General features: G+C 38.2%; 1 protein-coding gene across 2 annotated transcripts in view; it reads left to right on the plus strand.

Moving 5' to 3' along the window:
- Positions 1-22691, plus strand: part of CSNK2A1 (casein kinase 2 alpha 1) — an 83589-nt gene that overhangs the window by 55187 nt on the left and 5711 nt on the right. For both annotated transcript variants that reach the window (XM_058286838.2, XM_058286839.1), the window contains exons 3-11: positions 445-556; positions 3812-3913; positions 4422-4472; positions 5710-5769; positions 7237-7320; positions 17465-17575; positions 18624-18725; positions 20163-20263; positions 21014-21162. In XM_058286838.2, coding sequence (XP_058142821.1) covers positions 445-556; positions 3812-3913; positions 4422-4472; positions 5710-5769; positions 7237-7320; positions 17465-17575; positions 18624-18725; positions 20163-20263; positions 21014-21162 — 872 coding nt within the window. The remainder of the gene's footprint in view (positions 1-444; positions 557-3811; positions 3914-4421; positions 4473-5709; positions 5770-7236; positions 7321-17464; positions 17576-18623; positions 18726-20162; positions 20264-21013; positions 21163-22691) is intronic.

Below are 22691 nucleotides of genomic sequence, written 5' to 3' on the forward strand. Positions count from 1 at the left end.
TTAAAAATCAACTGCTCTCAGAGTATGGCTGAATTAAAATATTCTTACAACATGTATTGAGTTCCTCTTAAGTGCCAGCACTAAGCTACCCATCTGTGGACAAGAGTATATAAAAATGCCTTGATAGTCTTATTCTTGAAGTGAAAACTGTCTTTTCTTAAAGACATACATAACAAACCCTAATGCAAGCTAGCTGTGTGTGATTTGCCAGTAAAGGCAGACTAACAGAAAGGCTTAAATTGTTCAACTACTAGTGTTTGGAACCCACATGTTTTTAATTGGCCCAACTTAAAAAGAAAAACAATTTGATGAAGCCAATTTGAGAATTATTTGAAATAAATATTTCTTTTACTCGTACCAGTAGTGGAATTGTCTTAAGTTGTATTGGTGTTTGATAATTTGAACTTTTTAAATCATTGTAACTTTGACATACTTTATTCACAGAAATCAAGATGACTACCAACTGGTTCGAAAACTAGGCCGGGGTAAATACAGTGAAGTATTTGAAGCCATCAACATCACAAATAATGAAAAAGTTGTAGTTAAAATTCTCAAGGTGAGTGTAAGAAGAAGTTATAATTTCAAAGAAATGTGGAATATAGATTTTAAAAAATAATAGTGATGCCTTTCTTTTTATTCCTTCGAAGCTTGAACCCAGAACCTTGTATGTGGGAAGCCGACTCAGCCACTGAGCCACATCAGCTCCCCTGAGTTGTTTTGGTTTTTTTGTGCCTTTTTGCTTGTTTTTTTGTTTGTTTTTAGGAAACACCTGGGACTTTCCACGGGGAATCAGGCTCTCAATTGTTTGAACCACATCCACTCCCCTAGTTTTTTTTTTTTTAAGAGGTACTTTGGATTGAACCTGGGACCTCGTCCGTGGAAAGCACACACTCAAACCACAGAGCTACACCTGCTCCCCATAGTGATGCCTTTTTAAAATAGCACCTTAAAGGTTTTCAGAGTACTATAATATATTTATTGTATTTGCTGAGGTAGATAAAACAGATACTTCCCTTTGATAGGTTGGAAACTGAGGCAAGAAAAGTGATTCAACTCAAGTCAGACAGCAGTGGAAAGGAATAATGGTTAGGTCTCCTCTCTCCTAGGTCTTGCCTAATACTAATATCCTGTATTTTTATTTATATTGCATACTTTTGTTTTCATTAAATAAATTACCTCTACTATATAAGGATGAAGAGTCACAAACTCATACCTTAAGGGGGGCAGGCAGATGACATAAATGCAGCTTATCTGACATAAGTGCCCATGCTTTGTGAGTAGTAGGGACTGTGGCAAACTGGAAAGTACATGCCTCTTCCAAAGGAGGTAGCTGATCTCATTTCCAGCTGATTGTTGCCCTGCAGTAATGCAGGTACTGTGTTGCTTAATATTCTCTTTTGCAAAGAAAAACCAGAAATTTATATTTGTGTTAGAATTCTGATTTTTAAGTGCCCGCTCAAGATTTTTTAAAAACACCATATGGGTCACCAGTATGCATCTTGTAATTTAGCTATAATTGAACTAGCATAGTCATATTTAGGAATTTAGCGTATCATTCCTTGCCACAGAAACTTTTCCATAGATGGTACAGAGAAGCAGAGGTTCCCAAACTTTCTCAATTTATAGCATCCCTAGTGTCTCATTAATTTTTTCATGGTACCCCTCAACCTAAAGGTTCTGTATATTAAGTAGTTAGGTCCAAAAACCTATTTACAATTAATAAGTTGGTAGCCATTTATAAAGTTATATACATAAATTGGAGGAAAAAAATTTTATTTTATTCCTAACTATAGTTAATTACTAATGAGATATGTACACCTGTTAGGCACTGCACAGCTTTTCAGTTTGGCCACTTCCTCCCTTATTTCCTGTTCCACATTGATTTTTGCACAGACTTGCTTTCCATTACAGCAACCACTGAATACACAGCTTCACAAGGATATGAAGTCATCAAAATGTAGTACAGGGAGTAGATGTGGCTCAAGCATTTGAGCACCTGCTTCCCACATGGAAGGTCCAGGGTTTGGTCACTGGTGCCTCCTAAAAACAAAAAAAAACAATAAACAGACAAACCAAAAAATTCAGGATAGCCGATGTGGCTCAGTGGTTGAGTGCCAACTTCCCACATACAAGATCCTGGTGTTCAAGGACCAATCCCTGTACCTCAAAAAGAAAGGTAGTACAATCACGTGGAGCAGTTAAGAGTTAAGTGATTGAGAGTGCATTATGCATATACAAGGGCCCAGATTCGATACTTAGGACCTACTTTAAAAAAAAAACAAAAAAAAAAACAGTGCAATCTCATGTTGAAACTGTAGTACCTCAAGCTAGTGGTTCACTGTGTGTCCCTCAAAACCCACAGTGCCCTGTGAGTTTTCTGGGATACCTCAGCACACCATTTGGGAATCAAAGAGTTAAGCATTTATATCTCTTATCACATGTAGAAAGAGAAAGAAGGCTGGTAATCAGAAGACTTGACTTCTAATCCAAACTCTCAAAAGTAATTAGCCAGTCTAGTCCTTTTAAACTAAGATCTATTTGTTCATCTGTGGAAATGAGATCATTTTGTTTTACCTGCTTTTCTCAAAGTTGATGAAGTACAAAATTATGTATAGAAATATATACAGACTGAAATTCTGTGTAATTGAAGGGGAAGGTTTGTCATAAAATGAGGTGATCTGTTAGAGGCACATGAAAGACACAGATAGTGGGTCTGGTAGAAATTCAGAATAAGGCACTTGAAGCACAGCTGGTCTAGATTAAGATGTGCTGTAAAATATATCCCAGATTTCATAAGCTTGGTGCCAAAAAGAATGTAAAAGAGTTCATTAGCAATTTTTAATATTGATTTACATGTTGAAATAGTAAGATTTTAGATACATTGTATTGTATATTCACATTAATGTCATTTATTTTAATTTTTTTAATGTGACCACTAGAACATTTAAGATTACATATGTGTTCACATTATATTTCTGTTGAACCCACACTGTTTTAGACTATTCAGAAGGAAATCTTTGTGGAGGAGTTGGAGCAAGGCCTTTCTCAGAAAAATGAAAAGGATGTCTATACCAGAATAGATGTGGACATAATGAGTGAGGACAAAGGAATGTGGAAGGTGTACTCATGGAACTTTGCAGATTCATTCAAAGGAATATTGGTTGAAAAGGCTAGACAGATACTATTGTGTTATATCCCAACCATACTCTGAGGTCTTTTCAGATACTCATTTGATTCTTGCAACAGTCTTGTGAGATAGGTACTCAGCTAAGAGAATTACGTAAATTGCCTTCATTGGTACACAAGCTGACAGGTAATAAAGGTAGGATTCACATTAGGCAGTCTGACTACAGAGCCCACACTTTATCCACAGAGTTAGACTGCACAAAGGTGGTTTGGTCATCCTTGCATTTGACCCTAATCTCCTTCACCTCTATACAATGTTTTTAGTCTTAGAGGAAGTAATAGATAGGGCCCAGGTTTCATCCTAATTGACAAAAAATTTTGCAGGATATACTTTAGTATTATTGACCATTTAAATTGCTAGTTTGTAAGGTTTTTATAAGTTAAGATTAATTATTGAGATTAAATACTAATTCTTTAGAGGTATGGTTTTTGGAATGGAAATCTTTTTTTCTTGCAGTTCAACATTTGCTAAGTACCTACAGGGTCTTTGGCACAGTGCCAGGAGAAGGGAATTCAGAGATAAACCTGCCACATTTCCTTCTTTCAAGGAGCACTCCTAAGTAAGCCATTTATGTATTACACTACCCACTGAAATAATTTAACTCATTTATTTTTATCCTCTCAGCCAGTAAAGAAGAAGAAAATCAAGCGTGAAATAAAGATTTTGGAGAATTTGCGAGGTGGTCCCAACATTATCACACTGGCAGATATTGTAAAAGATCCTGTGGTGAGTATAGTAGGCATTAGCAAGGCCCACCAGGGCTGAGGTGACACAACTGGCCTCTTTCTGTTCCCCCCTCTACCATTAAGTCCTACTTTAAAAGTCTTTGATCAGATCTACCATTTAACTAGCTTGGATCTTTCTTACAAAGAGACCTCCACCCACGGACTATTTCTTATTCTTTTAGGCTAGGAGACTGATAGCGCTGGAAACTGAAATGTGTTCATCCATTTTGCAAACTCAGGTCTGATGCTGATGGATGATAGGTGCATTTTCGGGCTGCCTAGAGCCTGGTGAAACTTCAGCTCCATGTCTTCTGTTTGAAATTCATCCCAAAAATGACCTAAATATGGTGATGATAAGAGTGGGGAGGGCTTGTAGCAATAAAGGGTCTTCTACTCCTGAGGCAAGAACTGCCAAATTCACTATACAGACTCCGCATACATTTTATATCCATGAAAGCTGTCAGGGCATTGCTGATGTGTAATGTGTGTTTTCTTTTTCTTTCCCCTAGTCACGAACCCCTGCCTTGGTATTTGAACACGTAAACAACACAGATTTCAAGGTATAATATATAACCAACCATTTCAGTTGTTGGGTTTTTAGACTACCCAGAAAGCCTTTACTAGGTATGATACTGTTGGAATGCTTCTAACTTGGTTAGAAAGAGTTTTTCATCCTTACAGTGCTAAATTATGAGAACCAAAAAAATCCTGTGCAAGTAGTACCCACTCACCACACCTTGATATTTTTCCCCCTTTATTTGTTTCATGCTCTTTTTAATGACAACCAGTGCGTTTACCTTTTCATCACTTTTACCACTCATTGGACAGTTTCCACTGACTTCCAGCCTAATGAAGCACGTAGTCAGGATGTGACTTTATTACGATTCGCTTTAAAACCACAGTGTTCAAGAATGAATGTGTTGTGTATGTAAAAGCAGTGACTTTTTATGCCTAAAATTCCTAGGAAGGTCTGGACTAAAGATTGTAAAAGGAAGGGTTTGGGTAGTGTCACATTCTGCTAAAACATAAACCTCTACAACAGATATATTTGAATTCCAGCTGTACAGTGACCTACTTATTTCAAACAGTTCTCAATTCCAGTGCAACAGAAGAATGTAGGCAATCTCTTGGAGTAAAAGTAATAAAGGTATTTGACCTGCCTTTGCACCGATCCAGTATCAAGAAAGTTATGTGTCAATACATAGAGAAATGCTTTTGCTGAGAGAGGAAAACAAAAAGGAAGTAATTAATTGTTTTTAAATGTCAGATAACTTCAGGAACTTGAGAGTATCATGTTTTCTGCAAATACTTAGAAACTGGAAAGGATACATAAGATATATAATAGTGTTCACAAAGTTTGCTGTCAAATTGGGACAGGAATAGACTATTAAATTGGCACAAGAGTTTTAGCAGCATGCCAGTCTGCCTGCCCACTGGTGATCTGCAGTGTTGAAGGGTAAATAGAGATTTACTAATTCTGTACTACTAACACTGTTTATTTGCCAAAATGCTTTTTCTGAAAAGTGAAATTAAATTACAAATGTATATCAATGCATTTATTACCGGTGTAAGCCATTATGTTCCCAACAGTGGATTATATAGCTTCAGCAGACAGAGTTTAAGTAATTCTTCACTTTTACATGTAGAGTTAAAAACCCAGTCTCTCTTTAAAATGAATGTTAATGTTGGAGAAAGAGAGACCAATAAAAATCTCGGTTTGACTTACTGCAAATGAGGATAAGAAATTTCTTGGTCAGCATTATTTTATGGCTCCAATATTTTATTTGTCTTTAACAGCAATTATACCAGACGTTAACAGACTATGATATTCGATTTTACATGTATGAGATCCTGAAGGTAAGGGAACATTGGTTCTTGAATAACTTTTGCTTGATCTTCCCTTTGTTAAATAAATAGTCCAGTTGACAGTGGACAGTCTAGTGAATTAAATGTGTGAAGTATACTGAAAAGCATGTTTTAATAAGTTAATAGTATCAGAACCCTTTTGCTAATGTAAGGATTATGAAATAGGGTGTAGTAGGAGTATAATTTAGGATGCTTTCAAAAGGACATTGGAAGAGAGTTGGGCTCCCTTAACAAATATTTGTAAACTCCATCGTGCCCCCAAATAAGTTACAATTAATATATTGTCAAAACTTGTGAAAACAAAATAATATCTGTTGGTCTGTGGCTTCTGGTGTTCTTGATGTCACTTAAAATTCAGTGAGCAAAACCGTAAACTTTAACTAGGCCTGCAGAGGGTCATTGTCCTAAGGATTCTGTAAATCTCTTATTTAAAGATTGCTGATTAAGAATGGACTTTGATTTCTGAAGTGGGATCACCAAATACCTTGTTACCAGTAGTCAAAGATCAGCTTTATAAATGAAAGAATTGTTAAGAATTGGCTAAAGTTTCTTACTAAATGAAGGTTGACATAAATTCTGTTGTTTGAGACTTAGAAATATGCCAACAGGACCATGCTAGCAGAGATACAGATGTTTCCGCTGGTTCAGGCAGTCTTGTGGCACTTAGGGCTTCATAAAGTTATGAATATGCTTACCTAGCTCTGGGAAACTTCAGGAAGGACAAGAATTTCTGTACCTGACAACAGCTGACTAAAAGGCCAAGATTAACAAACCCCAAAGGTTATGCCACTTACTTCACCTCAGTTTGAAATTAGAAACTAACTTTGAATTTGATGTCATAAATAAGGGATAAGCAAACTTCTTTAAAGAGCTAAATAGTAAATACTTTAGGCTTTGTGGGCCGCAAGGTCATTGTCACACTACTGGCCTCTTGTAGCACAAAAGCAACCATAGATAATATGCAAATGAATAGGTTTGGCTGTGTCCCAGTAAACATTCTTTACAAAAACAAGCTGTAGGTCAGATTTGGTCCCTGGGCCTTTGTTGGCCAAGTCTGTTGTAGACTCTTAACTTCTGAAGACTTACTGTTCATCAAATAAGATGTGTGTAGTACAGACCCATTTTCTTCTTTTGAGAGGCCTGTGTTTGTGAAAACTACCCAGACTTTGAGTGCAAAGCAGAAATTGGAAGGGATACAATTGGGGTCTTTTGGAACAGAAAATATGTTGAAAACAGATGTATTCTAAAACAGAACCTGAAGTCTAGAGACCTGTGTTTGACTGTGGGATCTTGGGCAAGTCTCTAAAGAACAATTGTTGGAGCAATTGTTTTAAACCTGATTCCCAGGGATATTGTGAGACTAGAAGGAAAACATTTACATGAAAGAGAAAGTACAGAACTTTAACTGTAAAGAATTACTTTAATGCAAGCTAACTCTTCCTATCTCTTCCTTCCTAGGCCCTGGATTATTGTCACAGCATGGGAATTATGCACAGAGATGTGAAGCCCCATAATGTCATGATTGATCATGAGCACAGAAAGGTAAAGTGATAGATTGATGGGTCTTATTTATGTGCATAATGAGGCTAATAGCCCATCTTCAGCACTATCCCTGGTACCTGTTAGACACTTGATAAATATTTGGTGAATGGATGAGTAAATTTTAAAATATTTGTGGTTTTACCATTATTCATCTTCCTAGGAATGCTATCAAGAAAGAAGACAGTGAGCAAAGCATTAGTCCTGGGTAGGGAAACCTGACTTGTAGTCTTATTTATTGATTGACTACTTTATTCATTTGCCTCTCTCTTCTTAACTATACAATGAGTGTAGTTAATACTTGCCTTGTATATGTCACTGGGTTATTATGAAAATTTAGTGTGTACAGTTGTGAGATGGATAAAAGATTCTGAAGATACCACTTATTAGCAAGTATCATGAGGCCCCTGACCTCTATAAATGCTTATACATGAGATCTGTACTGACCAGGTTTGCCTCTTACAGTCAGTAATGGCTCTGTCTCTTGTTAGACTTTGGAGATACAGGTCTTTTGTTCATTTATTCAATCAGTATTTTTTGGACACATGATATTTAACAGGCACCATTCTAGAGACCAGGGATATATGAGTGAACAAGAGATGAAAAACGCCTGTCTTGAAATAGCTTTCATTTTGAGGAGGCTGGTAGGATAGAAAGTTTTAAGTGATATGGAAGAAATATAAATCAGGAAAATGGAATGACAAAGGGTACTGTAGTTTTAAATAGGTTGGTCAGGGAAAATTCCATTTTAGAGAATAATTGATAGAAACCAGCAATGTAGTTTCTGAAAGAAGTATGTCCCAGGCAGAGGAAATAGCAAATGCAAAGGCCTTTAGGCAAGAATGTGGACAGCAGCAAGAATAGAGCTGGAATAGAGTAGGGGAGGGGAGTGGACAAATCATTTAAGACCTTGTAGATGATTGCCAGATTTTCTTTGACGATGGAGAGCCTTTGCAGGGTTTTTTAGAGGGTTGGTGTGGTCTCACTTGAATTTTTAAAGAATCATTCCAGTTCACTTCGTATCTGTTAGAAGAGCTGAAATAAAAAATAGTGACAATACCAAAAGCTGACAAAGATGCAGAGAAACCAGACTCTTCATACATGGCTGACTGGTAGAAATGTAAAATGTCAAATAGCCACTCTGAAAAATAGTTTGGCGGTTTCTTAAAAAATGAAATGTACTTACCACACAGTTCAGCAGTCACAATTCTGGAAATTTGTCACAGAGAAATGAAAACTTTTGTCCACATTCATTAAAACCTATACATGAATATTCATAACAGCTTTATTTGTGTAGGAAAAACCCAGATGCCCTTCAGGAGGTGAATATTTAAACAAACTGGTATATCCATATCATTACTATTGAGTAGTAGTATTGAGCCATATCAAAGGAAGAACTATTGACATACAACTTGAATGAATCTCGTTATGCTGAGTGAGTAAAGGAAATTTCAAGTTATATACTGATGAATCCATTTAAATAACATTCTCAAAATGATAAAGATATAATTTTATATCTATAAAATTAGCAGGTAGGGGTTGCCAGAGGCTAGGAAGTAGAGGGAAGATGTGACATCTGTGTGGTGATGGAACAGTTCTGTATTTTGCATAAGTTACATGAATCTGCTTATATGAAAAAAATGCATGGAACTACACATACACACGCATGCAAGTAAAACTGGTGAAATCTGAATAAGGTCTATGAGTTGTGCCAGTGTTGATTTCTCAGTTTTGATATTGTACCTGGGTATAAGATGTTACCATTGGGGTAACTAAGTGAAGAGTACACGGGACCTTTCTGCTAGTTTTGCAATTTACTGTGAATCTGTAATCATTTAAAAATAAAAGTCTTTTAAAAATTCTGGTAGCTGTTGGAGAGTAAAGTAGCTGGCAAGAGTAAAAGCAGGGAGAACATTTAGGAGAAGCAGCAGAAGAGGCCAGTGCAGTAAAGGTGGTGATGGCATGGACCATCACAGTAGAGGTGATGATAATGGTCAGAATATGGTAGTTGGCAGAATTTGTTGACAGATTAACTGTGGAGTGTGAAGGAAAGAAGAATCCAGGGTGACTCTTAAGTTTTGGGCCTGAATGACAGAATGGATGGGATTGCCCGTAACTGAGAAGGGCAGACTGTGGTAGGAGCAGTTTTTATGGGGAATGACCAGAAGTTTAGTTTTGAGATGTCTGTTAGATGATCATCACACATGGGCAGAGATCTGGTAGGAGGCCTGGGCTGGAGAGTACAGATGTGAGTCACAGAGATAAAGCTGTATATAAAGCCATAAGACCAAAGATAGAAATCTGGGAATTCTTGTTGTTAGGTAAGAACGGAGATTCAGGGACAGACCTCTGGGGCACTAATGTTAAGGAGTTGAGGGGAAAGACAGACTGTCCATATTTCCCCTTTTTTCCTCAACAAGAAATGCACTGTACTTAGTAAACAGTGAATTTGGAGGGTCAGTGCCAGAGCCTCCAAAAATATTTCCCACACCCTACTGCCACATTCAGATCATGGTTTTATATTTTGTGGAATAGGTAAATAAGTTTGCCTCTAGTGCCTGCTAGTCCTTTTTCCACTCTTAGTACCCTTTCTTGTAAAACATTTCACATGTGGCTTTTTACTGATTTTTCTCCTATATACTGGCATTATGTTGAATTCTGAAAATTATAAAAGTGAATAAAACAGCCTTTATCTTAAAGAGCTAACCTAAGATAAGGAGTTGTTCACCAGTAGGAGTACAGGTTGGAAGCACAAAATGAGATCGTGTCTTTCTGGAACTTTAAGAATCACCGAAACACAGGAATTAGCTCAGGGAGAGCCCTGTGTTTCAAACTAAGAGGTTTGATTTTCACCCTACAGGCAATAGGTTAGCCCTGAAAGGGTTTCAGTAGGGAGTGACATGTCTGATGTATATATATGTTTTTTAACAATTTTTTTTTAATTAGGAAAGTTGTAGGTTTACAAAGGAATCATGCAGAAAATAGATATCCATTTACCCCATCGTCACTAATACTTTACATTTGTATAGTAACTTTTGTTACAATTAATGAAAGAATATTATAATTGTACTACTAACTACTGTCCATAGTTCACTTTAGAGTTCACTCTGTTGTATACTCAATGGTTTTTCTGGGTTTTTTTGTTTGGTTGCCAGTTCTTTGTTTTTGTTTTTAAATTTTTATTCTAGGAACATAAAACCTAAAATTTGCACTTTTAATCACATTGCAATACATAATTCAGTGGGGTTAATGACAGTTAAAATGGTGTACTTCGATCACTACCATCCCTCACTAAAATTATTCCATCACCCCAAACACCGAGTCTCCACCAGTTAGCCATTATATCCCCATTCCCTATCCTCACCCTGATGCCTGGTAACATGGATTCTAGTTTCTGACTCTTATTCTTGCCTTTTCTTTCATATCAGCGAGATTATAAAATATTTGTCTTTTTGTGCCTGGCTTATTTCACTCACCATGATGTTTTCAGGATTGATCCGTGTTCCCACATGTATCACAACTTCATTCCTTTTATGGCTGAATAATATTCCATTGTGGGAAGTGGACTTGGCCTAGTGGTTAGGGCGTCTGTCTACCACATGGGAGGTCTGCGATTAAAACCCCGGGCCTCCTTGACCCGTGTGGAACTGACCCATGCGCAGTGCTGATGCGCACAAAAGAGTACACTGCCACGCAGGGGTGTCCCCAGCGTAGGGGAGACCCACACACAAGGAGTGCGCCCCGTAAGGAGAGCCACCCAGTGCGAAAGAAGCTGCAGCCTGCCCAAGAATGGCGCCGCACACACAGAGAGCTGACACAAGATGACACAACAAAAAGAAACACAGATTCCCATGCCGCTGACAACAACAAGCAGACAAGGAAGAACACGTAGCAAACAGACACAGAGAACAGACAACTGGGGCAGGGGGGAGGGGAGAAAGGGGAGAGAAATAAAAATCTTTAACAAAAAAAAAATATTCCATTGTGTGTATATACCATATTTTGTTTATCCATTCATCTGTTGATGGACATTTGGCTTGCTTCCATGTTTTGACCATTTTTGTGAAGAATTCCACTGTGAACATCGGTTTGCAGGTGTCTGAGTCCCTGCTTTCAATTCTTCTGCATCCCTACTTTCAATCCACCTAGAGGTGGGATTGTCTGGTCATATGGTAATTCTTTAACCTTCTGAGGAACCACCAAACTGTCTTCCATAGCATCTATACCATTTTACATTCCCACCGACAATGAACAAGTGTTCCCATTTCTCTACGTCCTCTGTAACACTTATTTTCTGGGGTTTTTTGTTTGTTTGTTTATTTTTAATAGTAGCCATTCTAGTGAGTTTGAAATGGTGTCATGCTTTTGGTTTGCATTTCCCTAATTGCTACTGATGATATTAAGTATCCTTTCATGTGCATTTTAGCCAGTTGTATATATTTTGTGGAGAAATATCTGTTCAGATTTTTGCTCATTTTTAAATTGGGTTGTATGTCTTTGTTGTTGAATTGTAGGATTTCTTTATATATTTTAGATATTAAGTGCTTATCAGATAGGTGGTTTAAAAATATTTTCTCCCATTCTGTAGGTTGTCTTTTTTTCCTAATGAATTCCTTTGGTACACAAGTTTTTAATTTTCATGAGGTTCCATTTATTTTTTTCTTTTGTTGCACCACCTTTTGTTGTAAAGTGTAAGGAAACATTGCCTAACAGAAGGTTCTAAAGATGCTTCCCAGGAAGCAGACTTGGCTCACTGGTTAGGGCGTCTGTTTACCACATGGGAGGTCTGCGGTTCAAACCCCGGGCCTCCTTGACCCGTGTGGAGCTGGCCCATGCGCAGTGCTGATGCACGCAAGGAGTGCTGTGCCACACGGGTGTCCCTGCATAGGGGAGCCCCACACGCAAGGAGTGCGCACCGTAAGGAGAGCTGCCCAGGAATGGCACCACACACACAGAGAGCTGACACAGCAAGATGACACAACAAAAAGAAACACAGATTCCTGTGCTGCTGACAACAGGAGCGGACAGAGAAGATCACTCAGCAAATAGACACAGAAAACAGACAACTGGGGGGGGGGCAGGAAGGGGAGAGAAAAAAAGTAAAATAAAATTTAAAAATCCTTTTAAATAAAATAAAGATGCTTCCCTTTGTTTTCTTCTAAGAGTTTTATAGTTTTGGTTCTTATATTTAGGTTTTTTATCCCATTTTGAGTAAATTGTTGTATGTGGTGTATGGTAGGGTCCACCTTCTTTTTGCATGTGAATATCCAGTTTTCCTGGCATCATTTGTTGAAACTGTTCTTTCCCAGTTGAGTGAACTTGGCACGCTTGTCAAAAAACAGTGGCCATAGATGGGAAGGTTTATTTCTGAACTCTCAATTGTATTCCACTAGTCTCTATGTCTGTCCCTGTGCCTGTACCATGCTGTTTTGATTACTATGGCTTTGTAGTAAGTTTTAAAATCAAGAAGTTTTAGTTCTACAACTTCATTCTTCTTTTCAAGATAGTTTTGGCTAATTAGGGCCCCTTACAGTTCCATATAAATTTGATGATTGGCTTTTCTGTTTCTGCAAGGATGGCTCTTGGGATTTTGCTTAGGATTGTGTTGAATCTGTAAATTGGTTTTGGTAGACTTGACATCTAAGCAATATTTAGTCTTCCAGTCCATGAACATGGAATGTCCTTCCACTGATTTGGATCCTTTTTTTCTTTTAGCACTATTCTGTAGTTTTCCATGTGCAAGTTCTTAATGTCCTTCATTATAATGTCCTTAATTTTATTAATTCCTAGATATTTGACCCTTATAGTTGCAATTGTAAATAGAATTTTTTCCCTTGATATATGGAAACACTACTGTTTTATTGTATCTTGATCTTGTACCCCACTACTTTACTAAATTCATTTATTAGCACTACTAGACTTTGCTGTTGATTTTTCAGCATTTTCTATATATAGGATCATGTCACCTGCAAAAGGGTAGAGTTGTATTTCTTCCTGTCCTATTTGGATTTCTTTTATTTATTTTTCTTGCTTAATTGTTCTAATGAGAACTTCCAGTCCAAATTTGAATAACTGTTGTGACAGTGGGCATCTTTGTCTTGTTTTAGATCTTAGAGGGAGGGAAAGCTTTCAGTCTTTCATCATTGAGAATGATGTTAGCTGTGGGGTTTTTCATGTATTCTCTTTATCATGTTAAGAAAGTTTCCTTTTCCTGCTTATCTTAGTTTTTGTTTTTGTTTTTAATCAAGAAAGGGTGCTAGATTTTGTCATGTTCTTTTGTTTTATTTTGCTTTTTTTACATTTATTCCACCACCACCCCCTTGTTGTTTTTGTACTTGGTGTGTGCTCTCTGTGTCCATTTTTCTCCCTTTGTTGAGTGGTCTTGCTGCGCCAGCTCTCTGCCGTGAGGGCCAGCTTGCCTTCACCAGGAGACCCTGGGAATAGAATCCCCGGGGCCTCCCATATGGTAGGTGGGAACCCAGTCGCTTGAGCCACATCGTTTCCCTGTCATGTGCTTTTTTTGCATCACTTGAGATTGTGTGTGTGTGTGTGTTTTCTCCTTTGTTCTCTTAATGTAATGTAATACAATAATGATTTCCTTATGTTGAACCACCCTTGCATACCTAGGATCCCACTTGATCATGGCATGTGGATTTTTGGTGTCTTTTTTTAGTTTTGGAATTAAGGGATGGTGGCCTTATAGAATGAGTTAGGGAATGTTCCCTACTCTTCAGTTTTTTGGAAGAATTTGAGAAGGATTGATGTTTATTCTCTTTTTGGAATATTTGTTAAAATTCACTTAGTGAAGCCATCTGGTCCTGAGCTTTTCTTTGCCTGGGAGTTCAATCCCTTTATATGTTGGTGGTCTGTTGAAATCTTCTATTTCTTCTTGAGTCAGAGTAAGTAGTTTGTGTGTTCCAAGGTAATTGTTCATTTTATCTAGATTATGTAATTTATTGGTATACAGTAGTTCATAATATCGTCTTATCATCTCTTATTTCTGTGGGGTCAGTAGTAATGTCTCCCCCTTCATTTTTTATTTTAGTTATATGCATCCTTTTTTCCTTTGGCTGTCTATCTAATAGGTTATCAATTTTCTTGATCTTTTCAAAGAACCAGCTTTTGGTTTTGTTGCTTCTCTCTATTTTTTTATTATCTGTTTCCTTTGTCTTTGTTATTTCTTTCTTCTGCTCACTATGGGTTTGGTTTGCTCTTCTTTTTCTAGATCCTCCACTTTAGAGATTAGGTCTCTGATTTGATATACTTTTTTAATGTTAGTATTTAGAGCTATAAATTTCCCTCTAAGCACTGCCTTTGCTGCATATGGTAAGTTTTGTTTTGTTATGTTTTTATGTGACTGTTTAAAAATGTGTTTTTTAATATCCTCATAATTATGAATTTTCTAGTTCTCTTATGGATTTCCAGCTTCATTGAATTGTGGTGAGGGAAGGTACATTGTATAATTTCAGTATTTTTAATTTATTGGGATTTGTTGTGCGCCATAACATGTCCTATCCTTGAAAATGATCCATGTGCACTAGAAAAGAATGTGTTTTACTGCTGTTGGGTGAAGTGTTCTCTATATGTATGTTTATAGTATTGTTCAGGTTTTCTATTTCCTTATTGGTCTCCATTATTGAAAGTGGTATATTGACATCTAGTATTAATGTAGAACCATCCTTTTTACCCTTCAAATCTGTTAATATTTGCTTCATATATATTTTGGGGCACTGCCGTTAAAGTCTTTTTTTTTTTTTTTTTTTTAAAGATTTATTTATTTATTTAATTTCCCCCCCTCCCCTGGTTGTCTGTTCTCGGTGTCTATTTGCTGCATCTTGTTTCTTTGTCCGCTTCTGTTGTCGTCAGCGGCACGGGAAGTGTGGGCGGCGCCATTCCTGGGCAGGCTGCACTTTCTTTTCACGCTGGGCGGCTTTCCTCACGGGCGCACTCCTTGTGCGTGGGGCTCCCGCACGCGGGGGACACCCTTGCGTGGCACGGCACTCCTTGCGCGCATCAACACTGCGCATGGCCAGCTCCACACGGGTCAAGGAGGCCCGGGGTTTGAACCGCGGACCTCCCATATGGTAGACGGACGCCCTAACCACTGGGCCAAAGTCCGTTTCCCAAAGTCTTTTTTTTTTTTTTTTTTTTTTCAATCTAATAACTACTGGTAATATAGGGCTTCTGCCATTTTGCTACATGGTCTTATAAAGTCCTATATCTTTTTTGTCCCACAGTTCTTCTCTTAATGCCTACTTTTGTTTATTTGATTTTTTGTTTTGTACCATTTTGAGTCGTCTTCTTTCTCGCTGTATATATTTCTCGTTTATTTTCTTTATGGTTACCATGGTACTAAAATTTAACATCCTTAATCTATAACAATCATATTTGATTTGATACTAAATCACCTTCAGTAGCAAACACAGTGTAACTGTTCCTCTGCATTAGGGGTTCTTAGCCCTTTTTGTTCTACAGACCTCTTTGTTAGTCAGGTGAAAACCATGGACCCTTTCTCAGAATGTAGCAGCAGATAGTTTTGACACTCAACTAGTGTCAGATCTAACAACTACCATAATTTCAAAGTATGGATGAACATAAGCGATTTTTAAAGAAAAGCAACAACTGTGATGTGATATGAAATGAATAGTATGTAATTTATTGCATTCATTTATAAGTGAAGGAAATGCTAGATTTCAGTTAGAGATCAGAGAAAATAAAGATAAGTTGATTTTTTTTTCAATTCAAGCTCACAGACCCCCCTGAAATCTTTGGATCTGTGGACCCTGGTTAAGAACCTCTGCTCTACACCCTCCTTTCCCTGACCTTTTTGTTGTACTTCCTACAGATTATATCTTTATACATTGTATGTTCCAATCTATTGATTTAGCATTCCTTTTTAAGAATTTGCATTTTAGAACCTGTAAGAAATAAAAAGTGGAGTTACATGCCAAAAAAAATACAGTAGTACCAGCATTTATGATTACCATATTGTTACCTTTACCAGAGGTCTTTATGGAAATTTGATCTATCCAGATTCCTTTCCTTTCTGTCTGAAGAATTCCCTGTAGCAGTGATTGTAGGACAGGTCTGGTGGTAATAAACTTCCTACACTTTTGTTTATCTGGGAATATCTTTTTTTTTTTTTTTTTAAGTAAGACTTTTTTTGTTTTCGTTTTTTTTTTTTTAAATAACTGCTTTATTTTATTTTGTTTTTTTATTTTTTATTTTTTTGATTTATTACTTTCCCCACACACACTTGTCTGCTGTCAGTGTCCATTTCCTGTCTGTTCTTCTGTGACCTCTTCTATCCTTATCAGTGGCACCGGGAATCTGTGTTTCTTTTTGTTGTGTCATTCTTAAGCAGGCTGCACTTCTTTCCCACTGGGCAGCTCTCCTTACAGGGCGCTCTCCTTGCACGTGGGGCTGCCCTACGCTGGGGACACCCCTGTGTGGCATAGCACTCCTTGCACACATCAGCACTGCGCATGGGCCAGCTGCACACAGGTCAAGGAGGCCCTGGGTTTGAACCGCGGACCTCCCATTTGGTAGACGGACGCCCTATCCATTGGGCCAAGGAATGTCTTAATCTCACCTTTTTTTTCCCTCTCTCTCTCTCTCTCTCTCTTTATTTTTTTAATGTTACATTAAAAAAATATGAGGTCCCCATATACCCCCCACCCCCTTCACCCCACCCCTCTGCCCATAACAACAACCTCCTCCATCATCATGAGACATTCATTGCATTTGGTGAATACATCCTTGAGCAGTGGAGAGTCTGTGGTTTGAACTCAGGACCTCATAAACAGAAAGCAGGCACTTAGTCACAGAGCTACATCTACTTCCTCACCGTCATTTTTGAAGACAGTTTTGCTAGTAAAGTGTTAATTCAGGGATTTTGTTCCTGAGGTGTTTGTTCCTTAAGTTTGTATCCAGCTAGTGATAGGACAGAGATTTCCTTGAGTGTGAGGAGCTAACAAAATCAAACCAAAGCAACAAATACCTTTCACCATCTTTGCAAATTGACTCTGCATTGGCTAGTGCTGGTCTTCAGAGTTTATGGCTCGTATATTTTACAGAGTACTCTAATGGCAGTAGGGGGCTAGCTTAGAGGAAGGTAAAATTACTCTTTTTTTTTTTTTTCCTTCAGCTACGACTAATAGACTGGGGTTTGGCTGAGTTTTACCATCCTGGCCAAGAATATAATGTCCGAGTTGCTTCCCGATACTTCAAAGGTCCTGAGCTACTCGTAGACTATCAGGTGAGAAAGGAAGAGCAGATACAATTTGGATCACATTTTTATATTGTACTTAAACTGCAAAAACAATCATTTTGTGCCATCCCAATTGCTTTTGATTAGGCCTTTTATGCACATGCATGGCTGTCCCTTTTATGTGAAATATAAAATAAAAATCATCTTAATTCATCTGCCTTAAGTTATGTTGCTTTTATTGTTATAATGTCAGTAGAAGACAGTTGGTTCTCCATTTGATCTTAAGCAAAAATACAGTGTGCTTTTATCAGAAATCCCTGATCTAATTTGTGAATTATTAACTAGGTTCAACCTTAAAGATAAACTCAAAAATGTTCCCTTGTGGTTTTTCTAAATTGTATTCTAAATATAAGGCAACCCCCCTTCCCCACACATGTACACACAAAATAAAATGTCCTCTTTTTCCTCACAGAAAGAAAAAAATGAACCAAATCAGTAACAGTTTATCTAAAATTTAAGATTCATCAAGTGTTTTGAAAATCTTTGGCAGTGTCTTTCATGACCCAGTGATAAAGTCCTCCAGGTCATATTATCAGAAACCTTAAAAAGTTTCAAACTCTTTGACCTAGAAGTTTATTTCCTAGAACCTTAAGATACAAGTCATGAGTTCAAAAAACATTTTTTAGTTAAAGATATTCTTTACAACATTATTTACTTAAAATAGTGACAAAACTTTGTCCTATATTGGGGAAATTAAAGAGTAAATAAATTCTGGAACATTTATGCAATACAATATTAATGAAAAATTATAAATGGCAGATATTGAAATCTTTCCATAGGCCAGCATTTCAGAGACATTCTTATGTTAGTGAAAGCAATTCAAAATAGTATATACAAATTGTTTTAAAATGTGAGGAAAAGAATGCATAGAAAAAAGACTGGAAATGCATAAAAATGTTATTAGTGTTTTGGCTTTGAATCAGTGAAGTGTTTTGGATTTTTTCTTTTTTTAACAATGAAAAGCAGTTTTTTATTTTGAAGTGACAAGCCTGGGGATCCATGTTAATAACAGTGAGTCTTCTTTACTTTTATGCAGATGTATGATTATAGTTTGGATATGTGGAGCTTGGGTTGTATGCTGGCAAGCATGATCTTCCGGAAGGAGCCATTTTTCCACGGACATGACAATTATGATCAGGTGATATATATTGTTCCCATTTGGGAACTTACTGGTGTAAAACCTGACTACCAGGCCTGCCTACTCATTAGAACCCCCTTTCAATCTTGCTAAACTACAGATGCCCAGTCCCTACTTGAGACATATTAAGAATATCTGAGGATAGGGCCCTAGAATAATTTCATTTCTCACTCTTCAACCAACCTGACATTGGTTCCCAGATTGTTGCTTTAGGAGCTACCAGTTTAGCCCTTTGAAATAAGACTTTGTTCCTAGTCTTGTTAGTAAGTAGTACAACATAACTTTAGAATCCCCTGAAGTGAGCTTTCATTTAGATTTGGGAATGTTTTTTCCAATATGTTGGTTTATATGTGGTATCTTTAAATTGAAAAAGTTGGTGTTTATCCATAGAAATATACATGGGGGAAGCAGACAAGGCTCAACCGATAGAACATCCACCTACCATATGGAGGGTCCAAGGTTCGATCCCCAGGGCCTCCTGACCCATGTAGTAAGCTGACCCATGCTCAGTGCTGCCGTGCACAGAGTGCTATGCCACGCAGGGGCACCCCCGTGTAGGGGTGTCACACGCATAAGTAGCGCATCCTGCAAGGAGAGCCACCCTGCATTAGAAAAGCGCAGCCTGCCCAGGAGTGGTGCCACACATACACGGAGAGCTGACACAGCAAAAAGATGTAACAAAAGGAGACACAGATTCCCAGTGCTGCCTGATAATGCAAGCGGACACAAGAGAGCAGACAGTGGGGGGAGAAGGGGAGAGAAATAAATAAAATAAATCTTTTTTAAAAAAAGAAGAAATAAACAAGCATTTTTTATCCTAGTTCTCCAATTTCCCCCTTGAAATTCAAGGGGCCATTTCATTCCAAAGAACCTGGAATGATTTCTAGGACTTTTGGAAGATACTATTTTCTTACTGACTTTGAGCACAATGGCCATTTTTAATACAAGTCAAAGAAATTTAATCACCAAATCTGGTTAAAATCAGCAACTCTATATCAGGGCCATGCCGGATTGGGGTATACAGAATAAAACAAAATCCTTTCTCTCAAAGAGTTCGTGGTCCATCTAGTAAGGAAGGCAAACATAAAGCAAACATGAAGTATGGTCATAAATGTCAGCGCAAAAGTGCCAACAAGTGTTGGGAGTGAGTGGTGTGTATATACAAAGGGAGCTTCCCCCAAAAAAGTGGTATCTTCACCTGGGTTTTGAGTGGGAAATAAGACATGTCAAGGGAAAGGAACCAGGTTGTAAGTGGTTTCTTTTTCTTTCTAACACCTTCACATTAGGTTTATTTAGAGATTTTTATGTGGAAATCCACTCCTGCCATGAACAGAAATTTGCTGTAATCTGCTAGGAGGTAGCATTCATACCATAATTAATTGTTGATTTAATCATGTGATGTGTTTGTGGTGTGGGTTTTCATCTTTTCAATTGCAGTTGGTGAGGATAGCCAAGGTACTGGGGACAGAAGATTTATATGACTATATCGACAAATACAACATTGAATTAGATCCACGTTTCAATGATATCTTGGGCAGGTAAGTCATAAAACTAAATATACATCTGTGGCTTGAGCACTTTAGGTATAAACTGGCACTTTGGATCCTCAAAATACTTTCGTTTTCTTTGCCAGCACAGCCAAGATGTCAGTGGTCCAGTGCTGCAGTATGCTGCATGAGCACACCTGTGACAAACCATTTTCCCAAATTTATTTACAAGAGTCTGAGCGTGGGGGTTACACTAAGAGGATGTCTGTGAAATGAATGAAATGTGGATTCTAGTAGAGAATTGAGTCAAAAATCAAAATCTCTTTTGATTCAGCCTTCTCAAAATGGCAAAACCTTCTCCAAGAGAAAAAAATGGAAAATGCATGTTACTAATACGATACCACTTAACAAGAGGAGGTGGATTTTTCCTGGTGCAAAAGTTTTTGCTGGCTGAGTGATGGAGATGCCAGGAATTTTTATAGGGATGGTGGAAAAACCTGGTTAGCCTTAACCTAGCCACCTGTCCCTTCTTGTTGCATTAGGAACATGCTCATCCTATAAATTAACCTGGATTATGTTTCTTAAAAGAACAAGAGCCCAGATTTCTCTTTTCCGCACTACTACTAGTCTCACCAGTTAACTTTGTTGTCTCCCCAGTGGCAAAGTGGTATGAGACTACTCTTTTGAGTTTTGATCTCTTTGCTATTAGCTGGGCTCCTAGCTACTTAGGAAAATCTGGGAGGGAAATTGGTTTCTCCGCCTATCCTGGTCCGCTTCTCATTCCCCATTTTGGCTCTGCAGACACTCCCGTAAGCGATGGGAACGCTTTGTTCACAGTGAAAACCAGCACCTTGTCAGCCCTGAGGCCTTGGATTTTCTGGACAAGCTGTTGCGATACGACCACCAGTCACGGCTCACTGCAAGAGAGGCCATGGAACACCCCTATTTCTGTGAGTCCAACTATCCAACCTGTGTGGGCCCTCCCACTATGTCCAGTAAAGCTATAAGACAGAGAAGAATATGTGCTGTGAAGAAAGTTGCACACCCACAGTTGCACAGAACATGGTTGAAATCCCATCTCCCATTAACTTGCAGCTTTGTGGCCTTGAGTAAAGCTACTTCACCCATACTGAGCCTCATTTTATTCAAATGGACTCATTGCAGAATTCTTGCAGAATTATTGGGAGGATTCAGTGGGAAAGTAGTGAAGTAAGTCTTTACTAGTTTTACAGGGAAGATAATCCTAGCATAGTACCTGGGAAATGGGCATTCCTAAATAAACTGGTTTTCTCACTGTGTAGGTAACAATACTCAGTGGTACTGGCTAGTCTGGAGTGGTGGATTTAGACCAACCCTATTTTCATGTCACTGGTACAATCAGTCATTAGAGATGTGCATTGAGGCTTGGAAATCTTAATGTTGTACAACAGATACCCTTGACTTCATGAGTATAGCTAACTGTGCTATCTTGGATGAAAATGCCGCTTGGATCCACCCCATTCTCACTATGCTGTTAGCTGCAACCATAGGTTTTTTTCCTTGGAGAGTGATGGTGTGGTTTTCTGGTGAATCAATTATACTCTTATGCAGTCTCCTACCAGCAGCAGGCAGACAGGTTGTTTGGAGAAGAGAGTGAAGTTTGTGGTTATATCACTGACCTACACATAGATACACGAATAACTTTCACATTTTTGACACGTGCTCTGACTGGCTGAGCTATTGGCTGCAATAAAACTAATCCATCTTCTCAATAGCATTCAGATGCTAGGAACTACTATCTTAGCCAGGTTAAATGATAGTGTCCCCACTAAATCCTAAAGGGACCAGTTTGGGTTTTTTTGGTTTTTGTTTTTTTTGGTTTTTTTTCTATTTTAGAAAAATCACTTATTTTATTATAAATTAGCTCAGACACAGAATACTACAGAAAGTTTTATTTTTTTTTTTTTTTAAAGATTTATTTATTTATTTAATTTCCGCCCCTCCCTGGTTGTCTGTTCTTGGTGTCTATTTGCTGCGTCTTGTTTCTTTGTCCGCTTCTGTTGTCGTCAGCGGCACGGGAAGTGTGGGCAGCGCCATTCCTGGGCAGGCTGCTCTTTCTTTTCACGCTGGGCGGCTCTCCTCACGGGCGCACTCCTTGCGCGTGGGGCTCCCCCACGCGGGGGACACCCTTGCGTGGCACGGCACTCCTTGCGCGCATCAGCACTGCGCATGGCCAGCTCCACACGGGTCAAGGAGGCCCGGGGTTTGAACCGCAGACCTCCCATATGGTAGACGGACGCCCTAACCACTGGGCCAAAGTCCGTTTCCCAACAGAAAGTTTTATAACACCCACAGATACACCATCCAAAATAAGCAAAAATGCTAATATGTTGCATCTATGCTTCAAATACTTTTAACAAATAACATATTTTAGATGCATTTAAATTTCTTCCTTTTTTTTTTATCATGAAAAGTATAATTTACTTAATGAGGAATGCTA

This window comes from Dasypus novemcinctus, chromosome 24 (assembly GCF_030445035.2).
Source record: "Dasypus novemcinctus isolate mDasNov1 chromosome 24, mDasNov1.1.hap2, whole genome shotgun sequence".
Taxonomy (NCBI): domain Eukaryota; kingdom Metazoa; phylum Chordata; class Mammalia; order Cingulata; family Dasypodidae; genus Dasypus; species Dasypus novemcinctus.